Source organism: Giraffa tippelskirchi, chromosome 4, assembly GCF_054371585.1.
Source record: "Giraffa tippelskirchi isolate mGirTip1 chromosome 4, T2T-mGirTip1v1.2.pri, whole genome shotgun sequence".
In the NCBI taxonomy this organism is placed as follows: Eukaryota; Metazoa; Chordata; class Mammalia; order Artiodactyla; family Giraffidae; genus Giraffa; species Giraffa tippelskirchi.
The window spans coordinates 166,974,897-166,986,988 of NC_137278.1; the positions used below are offsets into that span (position 1 = coordinate 166,974,897).

The 12,092-nt window shown below is 41.0% G+C and overlaps 1 protein-coding gene across 34 annotated transcripts in view; it reads left to right on the top strand.

Moving 5' to 3' along the window:
- POLR3B (RNA polymerase III subunit B) overlaps positions 1 to 12,092 on the top strand; it is a 111,604-nt gene that overhangs the window by 185 nt on the left and 99,327 nt on the right. For 6 of the 34 annotated variants that reach the window (XR_014082314.1, XR_014082316.1, XM_081591261.1 and 3 more), the window contains exons 2-4: positions 6,388 to 6,420; positions 8,624 to 8,680; positions 8,765 to 8,829. Coding sequence is in view for 10 of the 34 variants with exons in the window: in XM_081591261.1 (XP_081447387.1) it covers positions 6,388 to 6,420; positions 8,624 to 8,680; positions 8,765 to 8,829 (155 nt within the window). In the remaining 24 variants the exon portion in view is untranslated. Of the gene's footprint in view, positions 1 to 75; positions 1,364 to 5,031; positions 5,155 to 6,387; positions 6,421 to 8,623; positions 8,681 to 8,764; positions 8,830 to 8,964; positions 8,998 to 12,092 lie in introns of those variants that run through there. The other 28 variants (XR_014082315.1, XR_014082317.1, XM_081591262.1 and 25 more) reach the window with 20 other exon arrangements.

The following is a 12,092-nucleotide window of genomic DNA, read 5'->3' on the forward strand; positions in this document are numbered from 1 at the left end:
TGCGTCCCCGAGAGGCGTTGCCTCGAAAGTCCTGGCCGTGGAGGGGGGCGGGCCGCGGCTTCCGCGCATGCTCAGGACTCAACGCTGGCTCGGCCCAGCGGGTTCACTCCTTAGCCGGCCGCTGGACCCACGTGCAGTGGTTGAGCTGAGGGAGCTGGCAGGCGCCACGCTGGCCCAGCAGCCCCGCCCACGGCTCCGGGGTTGGACCCATTCTAGTGTACGTGTGTTGTCGGGAGAACTGACTCTCACCCACCTTGGGGGACGTATTGCATCTTTGCTTCCTTATAAAGGATGCTGAGGTCCAGAGAGCTTAGGCTCGCACCGCTGGCTGTGGTGTTAAAACCAAATCGTCTGAATCCCAGGCTAGTAATTTCTCCTTTTCGCCGGGAACTCAAGTTTGGATTGCAAGAGTATTTTAAATGCCCAGAAAATTTACTCTAAATTTTAAATGTTTTCTCGGGGAGTACCCCTGTGGCTTTCATCAGCTTCTCAGAAGTTAAGAATAACTGTCCTACTCTGAGCTGCCTGATGAAGTTCAGCTGTTGATGTAATTTTATTTTCTGGAAAGGTACATATAACTTAAAATTTTAGTTGGCGTCGGTTGGGGACATGGAGAAATAGTCAAGGAAGAGATTCACGTAGCGGGAACAAGACACTTGAAACCTGGAGGCAAGGCCATCTGATATTTTTGAGAAATAAAAATAAATCCAGTAGTATTGGAGTGTGAAAAAGTAGAGGAGAGATTAAAGGTGACAAATAAGTGTCCTGGTTATGAAAGGTTTTGTTAGACATCTGAAGGAGGCCTGGGATGCTATTGACAGGTTTAAGCAGGAGAATGACTAACAAGATCAATGAATCTATTTCTTTATAATCATTCTGCAAATTACATTCTGAGGAATTACAATCAGTCTATTAGATTCAATCTGTGAGTGCCTTTGTACATGCTGATTTTTGTCAGGCACTACTGGGCAATACTGGATTTTTAACTTTTTTTGTTTGTTTATTATATATTAGAGTATAGTTGGTTTGAATTTTTAACTCTTGAACTGCTATTTAAGAGCCAGCATTTACTGAGCACTTGCAATGGCACCCCACTCCAGTACTCTTGCCTGGAAAATCCCATGGATGGAGGAGCCTGGTAGGCTGCAGTCCATGGGGTGGCTAAGAGTCGGACACGACTGAGCGACTTTACTTTCACTTTTCACTTTCATGCACTGGAGAAGGAAATGGCAACCCACTCCAGTATTCTTGCCTGGAGAATCCCAGGGACGGCGGAGCCTGGTGGGCTGCCGTCTATGGAGTCACACAGAGTCGGACACGACTGAAGCGACTTAGCAGCAGTAGCAGTAGCAGTATGTGCCAGGTCTGTTCAAACCTAATGAGCATAATGTTATTTAATCCTCTGAAGCAAGTAATATTTTTGCCCCATTTTGCCAGTGAAGACTTTTAAGACTCAGAGAAGTTAAGTAACTAACCCAGTGTCAGAAGGCCATTAAGTGACCGTTGGGGATTTTGGATTTCAGCAGTCAGACTCCAGAGCTCCCATCCTTAACTGCTGACTGAACTGCTTCTCCAGAGAGCTGCAGGATTTCTGTTTCTTCTCGGAATTTGCACAGCCATGAAGGGACCAGTAACATATTTCCAGTCTTCTGATTTAGAAATAAGAGTTCCTCTTCCTGACCCTCTGCATGCAGTCCACCATCCCATCTTACGGGCCCCAACTACAAAATGTACTCAATTCTGACATTCCTACTGTTCTCCAAGTCAGCCACTGTCATCTCTTACTTCCTTGGCTTCTTACTTGTCCCATTCCCGTCTATTCTCTGCTCTGTCACCAGGGCCATCAGTTTAAACATGCAGATATATTCACATTGCTCCCTTGGTTAAAATTCTTCAGTCTGCCCATTGCTCTCAGGGCAAAAAAAAATCTAGTCTTTACCATATTGTTAAGGCTTTTCTCAATCCGGCCACTGCTTATTTCTCTAGCTTGTTTCTCCCCACCTCCACTCCAACTCTTCAAGCTCTTTCTACTCTCCTCATGTAGTCCGTTTTGGTCTGTCTTTCGTTCTTCTTTGTAGATTTACATCCAGTAAAATGCAGAAGTACTTACTTAGTGTTCATTTACATTAGTTTTTACAGTTATGTGTACCCAATCCTACTGAGTGACTGAACTGAACTGAACTGATACCCAATCCAAGTCTATGCCCCAACCAGTAACGCTGAAGAAGCTGAACTTGAACAGTTCTATGAAGACCAACAAGAACTTCTACAACTAACACCCAAGAAAGATGTCCTTTTCATTATAGGGGACTGGAATGCAAAAGTAGGAAGTCAAGAAACACCGGGAGTAACAGGCAAATTTGGCCTTGGAGTACAGAATGAAGCAGGGCAAAGGCTAATAGAGTTCTGCCAAGAGAACATACTGGTCATAGCAAACACCCTTTTCCAACAACACAAGAGAGGACTCTACACATGGACATCACCAGATGGTCAACACCAAAATCAGATTGATTATATTCTTTGCAGCCAAAGACAGAGAAGCTCTATACAGTCAGCAAAAACAAGACCGAGAGCTGACTGTGGCTCAGATCATGAAGTCCTTATTGCCAAATTCACACTGAAATTGAAGAAAGTGGAGAAAACCACTAGTCCATTCAGGTATGACCTAAATCAAATCCCTTTTGACTATACAGTGGAAGTGAGAAATAGATTTAAGGAACTAGATCTGATAGAGTGTCTGATGAACTATGGATGGAGGTTCATGACGTTGTACAGGAGACAGGAATCAAGACCATCCCTAAGAAAAAGAAATGCAAAAAAGCAAAATGGCTGTCTGAGGAGGCCTTACAAATAGCTGTGAAAAGAAGGGAAGTGAAAAGCAAAGGAGAAAAGGAAAGATATACCCATTGAAATGCAGAGTTCCAAAGAATAGCAAAGAGAGATAAGAGAGCCTTTCTCAGCAATCAATACAAAGAAATAGAGGAAAACAATAGAATGGGAAAGACTAGAGATATCTTCAAGAAAATTAGAGATCCAAGGGAACATTTCATACAAAGATGGGCTCAATAAAGGACAGAAATGGTATGGACCTAACAGAAGCAGAAGATATTAAGAAGAGGTGGCAAGAATACATAGAAGAACTGTACAAAAAAGATCTTTATGACCCAGATAATCACGATGGTGTGCTCACTCACCTAGAGCCAGACATCCTGGAATGTGAAGTCAAGTGGGCCTTAGGAGGCATCACTACGAACAAAGCTAGTGGAGGTGATGGAATTCCAGTTGAGCTATTTCAAATCATGAAAGATGATGCTGTGAAAGTGCTGCACTCAATATGCCAGCAAATATGGAAAACTCAGCAGTGGCTCCAGGACTGGAAAAGGTCAGTTTTCATTTCAATCCCAAAGAAAGGCAATGCCAAAGAATGCTCAAACTACCACACAATTGCACTCATCTCACACACTAGTAATGCTCAAAATTCTCCAAGCCAGGCTTCAGCAATACGTGAACCATGAACTTCCAGATGTTCAAGCTGATTTTAGAAAAGGCAGAGGAACCAGAGATCAAATTGCCAACATCCGCTGGATCATAGAAAAAGCAAGATAGTTCCAGAAAAACATCTACTTCTGCTTTATTGACTATGCCAAAGCTTTTGACTGTGTGGATCACAATAAACTGTGGAAAATTCTGGAAGAGATGGGCATACCAGGCCACCTGACCTGTCTCTTGAGAAACCTGTATGCAAGTCAGGAAGCAACATTAAGAACTGAACATGGAACAACAGACTTGTTCCAAATAGGAAAAGGAGTACATCAAGGCTGTATATTGTCACCCTGCTCATTTAACTTATATGTAGAGTGCATCATGAGAAACACTGGGCTGGAGGAAGCACAGGCTGGAATCAATATTGCCAGGAGAAATAGCAATAACCTCAGATATGCAGATGACACCACCCTTATGGCAGAAAGTGAAGAAGAACTAAAGAGCCTCTTGATGAAAGTGAAAGAGGAGAGTGAAAAAGTTGGCTTAAAACTCAATGTTCAGAAAACTGAGATCATGGCATTCGGTCCCATCACTTCATGGCAAATAGATGGGGAAACAGTGGAAGCAGTGGCTGACTTTATTTTTCTGGGCTCCAAAATCACTGCAGATGGTGATTGCAGCAATGAAATTAAAAGATGCTTACTCCTTGGAAGGAAAGTTATGACTAACCTAGACAGCATATTAAAAAGCAGAGACATTACTTTGCCAACAAAGGCCCGTCTAGTTAAGGCTATGGTTTTTCCAGTGGTCATGTATGGATGTGAGAGCTGGACTATAAAGAAAGCTGAGCACCAAAGAATTGATGCTTTTGAACTGTGGTGTTGGAGAAGACTCTTCAGAGTCCCTTGGACTGCAAGGAGATCAGCCCTGGGTGTTCATTGGAAGGACTAATGTTGAAGCTGAAACTCAAATACTTTGGCCACCTGATGCAAAGAACTGACTCATTGGAAAAGACCCTGATGTTGGGAAAGATTGAGGGCAGGAGGAGAAGGGGATGACAGAGGATGAGATGGTTGGATGGCATCACCGACTCAATGGACATGGGTTTGGGTGGACTCCGGGAGTTGGTGATGGACAGGGAGGCCTGGCGTGCTGCAGTTCATGGGGTCGCAAAGAGTCGGACACGACTGAGCGACTGAACTGAACTGATACCCAAATAACTACCACCCCATACAAGATATAGAACATTTTCATCATTGCAGAAAGTGTCCTTTTCAGGCAGAGCTCTATGCCACCATTTGATTTCTGTCATCATAGATTAGTTTTGCCAGACTCATTTCTTTTGTGTGTGTGTGTGTTGATGTTTGGTAGAAACCAACAAAATTCTGTAAAAGCAATTATCCTTCAATTAAAAAAATTTATTTTAAAAAGATGACTTTTTTTGAGTAGTTTTAGGTTCAGAGCAAAATTGAGAGGAAGGTATAGAGATTTTCTATTTACCTCTGCCCCCACTTACCTTTTCTTAAAAAATGTTTTTCCATTTTCCAGATCGTCTACCTCTCTCTCTGGCCACTCCTCGATCTCCTTTGCTCAGTGTGCTTTCTGCTGCTCTAAGTGTTGGAGTGTTTCTGATCTCACTTCATGGAGCTCCTCTCCACCTACACTCCTTAGGTGATCTCATCTGTTTCATGACTTCCACTGCTGTCCGTCTGCTGACTTTCCCTGATTTAGATCTCCAGGCCACTCTTCCCAAGTTCCGAACTCATTTGTTGTCTATTTGGCATCTCCACCTGCATGTGTAATGGATATCTCAAACTTAACATGCCCTCAGCCAAACTCCTGGTCACCCCTTCACACTAAACCTGGTGCTCCAGCAGCATCCCTCACTCCTCATCTCCAGAAATGGCACCACTAAGGTGTCAGTCTCAATTCCTCTCTCAGATTCCTGCATCTCATCTACCATCAAGTCCTGTTGACTCTTAACTTCACCTCATGTTTTCCTAGCCATCAGTTTCTCACTACCTGTATTGTTATCAGCCCAGAGTATTGCAAGAAACTCCTAAATGATCCCTCTGCTTCTAACCTGTCTTTTCTCACCCCAGCAGCTGAAGTGATCCAGTTAAAATGGATCACATCATCTTGTCACTCTTTTGCTCAAAACCTTCTAGCACTTTTCTGTTGCCCAGTCAAAAAAATTTTACAGTTTCTTACACAGTCTTACATGATCCTTGGGCTCTTACTCAGAAACTGTGTTTTCTTACTTTAGACTCAGTTCTAACCATTTGTCAGATTTCCCATGAACAGATTAGATACCATTCATGAAGAACTGTATTATGGCAGGCTGTTTACAACCTCAGGAAGGTGTGAAGAGCAGGCCTAAGAGCTGAACATGGCAGTTTGCAGCTGTTTAAATAGGTGAACACTGGATGATATCTTTCTTCAGCCTGGGCTCTGACCAGGTGCTAGTTGAGGAAAAATAGGAGGGAGAAAGAACTCACTTTGGGTTGAGAGACCCAGATTCCCCACCAAACTCTCTGAAACTTACTAATACTTTCCCTTTGTCAAACTGGCAAACCCTGCTTACTCAGGAAGAGTCATGAGAATAATATAAAGATGAAAAGTGCTTGGAATCCTGTGTCATCAAAAAGAGATTATATTCTGTTTAAGAAATCTATGGTTTACATATGCTTGTGTGTATGCATATGTTTGTATGCATGTACATGTACAGTACATATATGATTTCCATAAAAAGGTTGCAATGTAAAAATTGTTCTTTTTGTTTCCATTTACTTTCTTTTGCTTACTGTGATAAAGTAAGTCACTTTTGGTACATTAAAATTACCGCATGAAAATATTGTGATTGCTGACACAGAGTTCTGATACTTGAATTGTTCTGATTCACAGGAAAAATGGCGGCTGCTTCCAGCATTTTTAAAGGTAATTAATATCTAATAACAGTTAACTTTTCCAATCAAGAGTCAAGAAATAAGCCTTTTTTAAAATTAAATTTTTATCACCAGCATTTTTTGACTTTGTACAATTGTGCACTTTTCTAAGTTTTAGAAATATGGGAAATTATAAGGCTGTAACCCTGTCTATAAAGTACTAGATAGGGGATTGTAATCTAATTTTAGATGTAGGAAGTAGTTTACATTGTCGCTTGGCATAGGAATAATACAAACCAAAGTGCTACTGGCAGATGATTGATGCCACAGGTGGTCAGAAAGGGCCTCCTAAAGGAGGTGAGACATAAATCACATCCTCAGAGGAGAGGAGGACTTCCCAGTTGGCTCGGTGGCCTGGCAGAGTACAGCCCATGGGGTTGCAAAAGAGTCCAACGTGACTTAGCAACTAAAGAACAACAACGAGAGAAAAGGAATTCCCTAAGCTGAAAGGTGGGATGTGGGGAGCATGGCTTAATGAAAGTCCTCAAGAGGAGGATCCACGGGGTCTGTTGAAAACAGAGTCCAGTCTGCTTGGCTGGAATGGATGAGTGGTTCGGACAAAGGAAGTACAGATTATAAGGTTCCTATTATCATTGAATTTCAGTTTTAAAGAGCTTATGCTAAATAGTAGCAGGTTCTACAATGAGAGACCACTTGACACCCAGTAGGATGGCTATAGTCAAGAAAGAAAGACAATAACAAGTGTTGGTGGGGATGCGGAACAATTGGAACCTTCACACTCTACTGATGGAGATGCAGCCGCTTTGGAAAACAGCCTGGCAGTTCATCAAATGGTTGAACATAGAGTTACTGTATGATCCTGCAATTCTACTCCTAGGTATTTACTCAAGAGGAACAAAAACATATGTCCATGCAAAAACTTATACACACATGTTCATGCAGCATTATTTATAATAGCCAAAAATAGAAACAACTCGAATACCAACTGATGGATGGCTAAATGAAATATGATATATCCATACAATGCAGTGTTTTTGGCAATAGAAAGTGCCAGTACATGCTACAACGTGGATGAATCTTGGAAGCATTATGCTCAGTGAAAGAATAGAGGGTTGAAAAATGAGTCTTTTCCATATTGGTTCTGTATTATTGGCAGAAGGGAGCATGCTGGCAGATGAGGCTGGGAATTGTCAAGGCCAGATTTCTGACCAGTTTTTACGGTCTATGGGCTGCTGAAGAGTATGGAAAGCATGTCTGTGAGACATAGTGGAAGAGCCTCTTCAGCCTGGAAGAGAGGACATAAAAGAGATGTGATAACTAAATGGACTGTGGTAGAGAAGACATTTTCTCCAGAAAAGACAGTTAAGCCCATGGTGGGGAAACTGTGGGATGTTAGACTACAGATCATTATAAGAGTAAATTTTTCCCCCAACAATCGGGACTATTTCAAAATGGGATAGCTGCTTAGTAAGCCAGTGAGATCCCTCAAAAGAGGTGTAATTAAAGCAGAGGCCCTGTGATGCTTTCTGTTGGGTGTATTCTAGAAGTGTTAAACTCATTGTGTTTGAAAATTAGTGTAAAAACTTGAACACGTTACAGTCCTTTTAAATCCTAAGACTTTGGAGTCTGTGTTTAGCATTTCAGGGTTTTTCATAGCAGCACACAGCATTGTCTGTGTAGCTGTACTGACTTTTAAGATGAAAGGCAATCACTGGAGCTGATCTGTTCGTAGGTCCCTGGGACTCACCTTGCCTTCAATTTTAAATGCATTTATTTTTGGTTTCCTTAATAGAGATCCTTATTTTCCCCCCTCATTCTTCTAAAAGTGATATGAAAGACCAGATATGGGGAAATCATAAAATCGCTTACATAGGAGCAAGAAAAAAAGAAAATAGGCATGGTTTGAGGGTTGGAGAGATGATGCTTGACTGCTGTATTTTTTTCTTGGATTTTCTTTCCTGCCTAATTTGTTAGCTCATGGGGAGTCGTTAGGTATATATCTTGAATTCCAAACATCAGGTTGTTTTTCAAGGAGGAAAGTTTGAGGGTGTTATAGTAAGATGGAGGAGAAATGGAATGAGGACATGAAAATAGAAAGTTTTGTCAAGTAAAATTCATGGATTTTTTGTTTTTTTGGTCACTTTGGTTTTGAGGAAAATTTATAGATCAGGTTAAAGCCCACTGTGTAATCTGCTATTTTGTTGCTAACCTGCTTTTATTTTTTATCCATTTAGGTGAAAGGCCTTGTGAAACAGCATATAGATTCATTTAACTATTTCATTAATGTAGAGGTAAGCATCAGATCTTGGGAAAGGATATGATTATGAATGAACTGGAAGCCAGAGTCTTTCCTCATGTTACTCTGTCCGTTGCAGATAAAGAAAATAATGAAAGCCAATGAAAAGGTTACAAGTGATGCTGACCCCATGTGGTACTTAAAGTAAGGAACTGACTATTAGTTTGCTGTTTTGATCATGTTTAACATTTTTGTGTGTGTATCTGACATTTTTTTTATAGTGATTGTAGTTTCTATCAAAATTCTTTTAATATAATTCTCCTTTTTTGTTTTGAATAGGAAGATGATTATCGAATGTTCAATTTTTAATTGGTAAGCTAATGATAACAAGTAGTTATGAGTGAAAAGTTACTGAAACTTAGGTTTAAGCCTTTCTTAAAAATGATTTTAGACTTAAAGAATTATAAAAATAGGACAGGGTTCTCATGTTACCCTTCACCCAATTTATGCTAATGTTAACACCTTATGTAGTCATAGCACAGTTGGCCACACTGGGAAATCAACACTGATACAGTACTGTCAGCTAGTCTTAGTTTTCCCACAAATGTCCTTTATCTGGTCCAGGATTCAGTCCAGGACCTGCATTAGGTCCAGGTGGCATATGTCTCCTTCGTCCTCTCCAACCTGTGGCAGTTCCTCAGGTTCTCTTAGTCTTGGTCTTTCACGTGACCTTGACACGTTTTTGACCTTGACACGTTTTTGACCTTGACACTTTTGAAGAATTCTGGTCAGTTGTTTTGTAGAAGGTCCTCAATTTGGGTGTGTGTGTTGTTTGCTCATGGCTACATTGGTTTATGCCTTTTTGGCCTCAGAAGTGATGCTTTGTGTTGCTCTCACTGCACCATATCAGGTGGTATAGATGTCAATCTGTTTTATTATTGGTGATACTAATTTTGTTCAGTTGGTTAAGGTGGGATCTTCCAGGTTTCTCCACAGTAAAGTTACTATCTTTCCTTTAGTAATTAACCACTATCTTATAGGGTGATCCTTTGAGACTATGCAAGTGTCTTATTTGTCATCCTGTTTTACCCACTACTTTAGCAGGCATTGGTGGTTTTTACCTTTAAAAGTAATTACTTTGGTGTTTAACTAATGGCTAGTCTTGTTTTTCATCATTCCTTCTACATTAATGTTAGCATTCTACTGTGAGAAGAGCTTTTTTCTTTCCCTCAGTTACTCTTTATCTGTTCAGTTCAGTTCAGTCGTTCAGTCGTGTCTGACTCTTTGCAACCCCATGGACTGCAGCATGCCAGGCCTCCCTGTCCATCACCAACTCCTGGAGTTTACTCAAACTCATGTCCATTGAGTCGGTGATGCCATCCAACCATCTCATCCTCTGTCATCCCCTTCTCCTCCCACCTTCAATCTGCCCAGCATCAGGGCCTTTTCAAATGAGTCAGTTCTTCACATCAGGTGGCCAAAGTATTGGAGTTTCAGCTTCAGCATCCAATCAATATTCAGGATTGATTTCCTTTAGAATGGACTGCTTGGATCTCCTTGCAGTCCAAGGGACTCTCAAGAGTCTTCTTCAACACCGCAGTTCAAAAGCATCAATTCTTTGGCGCTGAGCTTTCTTTATAGTCCAATTCTCACATCCATAGGTTTGACTAGACGGACCTTTGTTGGCAAAGTAATGTTTCTGCTTTTTAATAAACTGTCTGGGTTTGTCATAACCTTTCTTCCAAGGAGCAAGTGTCTTTTAATTTCATGGCTGCAGTCACCATCTGCAGTGATTTTGTAGCCCAGAAAAATAAAGTCAGCCACTGCTTCCACTGTTTCCCCATCTATTTGCCATGAAGTGATGGGACCAGTTGCCATGATCTTAGTTTTCTGAACATTGAGTTTTAAGCCAACTTTTTCACTCTCCTCTTTCACTTTCATCAAGAGGCTCTTTAGTTCTTCTTCGCTTCCTGTCATAAGGGTGGTGTCATCTGCGTATCTGAGGTTATTGACATTTCTCCTGGCAAACTTGATTCCAGCTTGTGCTTCATCCAGTCCAGCATTTCTCATGATGTACTCTGCATATAAGTTAAATAAGCAGGGTGACAATATACAGCCTTGACGTACGCCTTTCCTGATTTGGAACCAGTCTGTTGTTCCATGTCCAGTTCTAACTGTTGCTTCTTGACCTGCATACAGATTTCCCAGGAGGCAAGTCAGGTGGTCTGGTATTCCCATCTCTTGAAGAATTTTCCACAGTTTGTTGTGATCCACACAATGAAAGGCTTTGGAATAGTCAATAAAGCAGAAGTAGATGTTTTTCTGGAACTCTGTTGCTTTTTTGATGATCCAGTGGATGTTGGCAATTTGATCTCTGGTTCCTCTGCCTTTTCTAAATCCAGCTTGAATGTCTGGAAGTTCACAGTTCACGTACTGTTGAAGCCTGGCTTGGAGAATTTTGAGCATTACTTTGCTAGCGTGTGAGATGAGTTCAGTTGTGCAGTAGCTTGAGCATTCTTTGGCATTGCCTTTCTTTGAGATTGAAATGAAAACTGACCTTTTCCAGTCCTGGAGCCACTGCTGAGGTTTCCAAATTTGCCGGCATATTGAGTGTAGCACTTTCACAGCGTCATCTAAAAGGATTTGAAATAGCTCAACTGGAATTCCATCACCTCCACTAGCTTTGTTTGTAGTGATGCTTCCTAAGGCCCACTTGACTTCACATTCCAGGAAATCTGGCTCTAGGTGAGTGATCACATCATCGTGATTATCTGGATTGTGAAGATATTTTTTGTATAGTTCTTCTGTGTTTTCTTGCCACTTCTTCTTAATATCTTCTGCTTCTGTTAGGTCCATACCGTTTCTGTCGTTTATCGAGACCATCTTTGCATGAAATGTTCCCTTGGTATCTCTGATTTTCTTGAAGAAATCTCCAGTCTTTCCTATTCTATTGTAATTTTATTTAAATCAATATGAACTCATAGGTAGTTATTTTATTCTATGCATCATAATCTAGTACTATCATTGTTTTATTTCTCAAATAGTCCCAGATTTGGCCACAGGGAGCTTCCATCAAGTTGACCTTTTAACATGCCCCTGTTTCGAGCATTGCTCTACTTTCTGGTGTCATGAGATGTGGTTCATGTAGTATTTTCCCTGTTCCATTTCCCTGTCAATCATTTCTCCAAGCTTCCTTAGTCTCCTTTATTGGAGAGTAGTGTTTTAGGCACCAGGATTTGGGTACTGAAGTCTCAGTAGACAGAGCTATACTTATTATTTATTCAGTCCTAGGATATACAGAAAGTAGTTTCAGAATTGTTAATTCACCACTCTGTGAGAATAAAATTTACTAATATTTGTATGTTGCCTTTCTTACAAGAATGGTAGCAGATTATAGATACTCTTGTGTTTGCTTTTTTCCTTAAGTGACATTTTTAGGGAGGTATAATTTCAGTATTTTTGTAGAG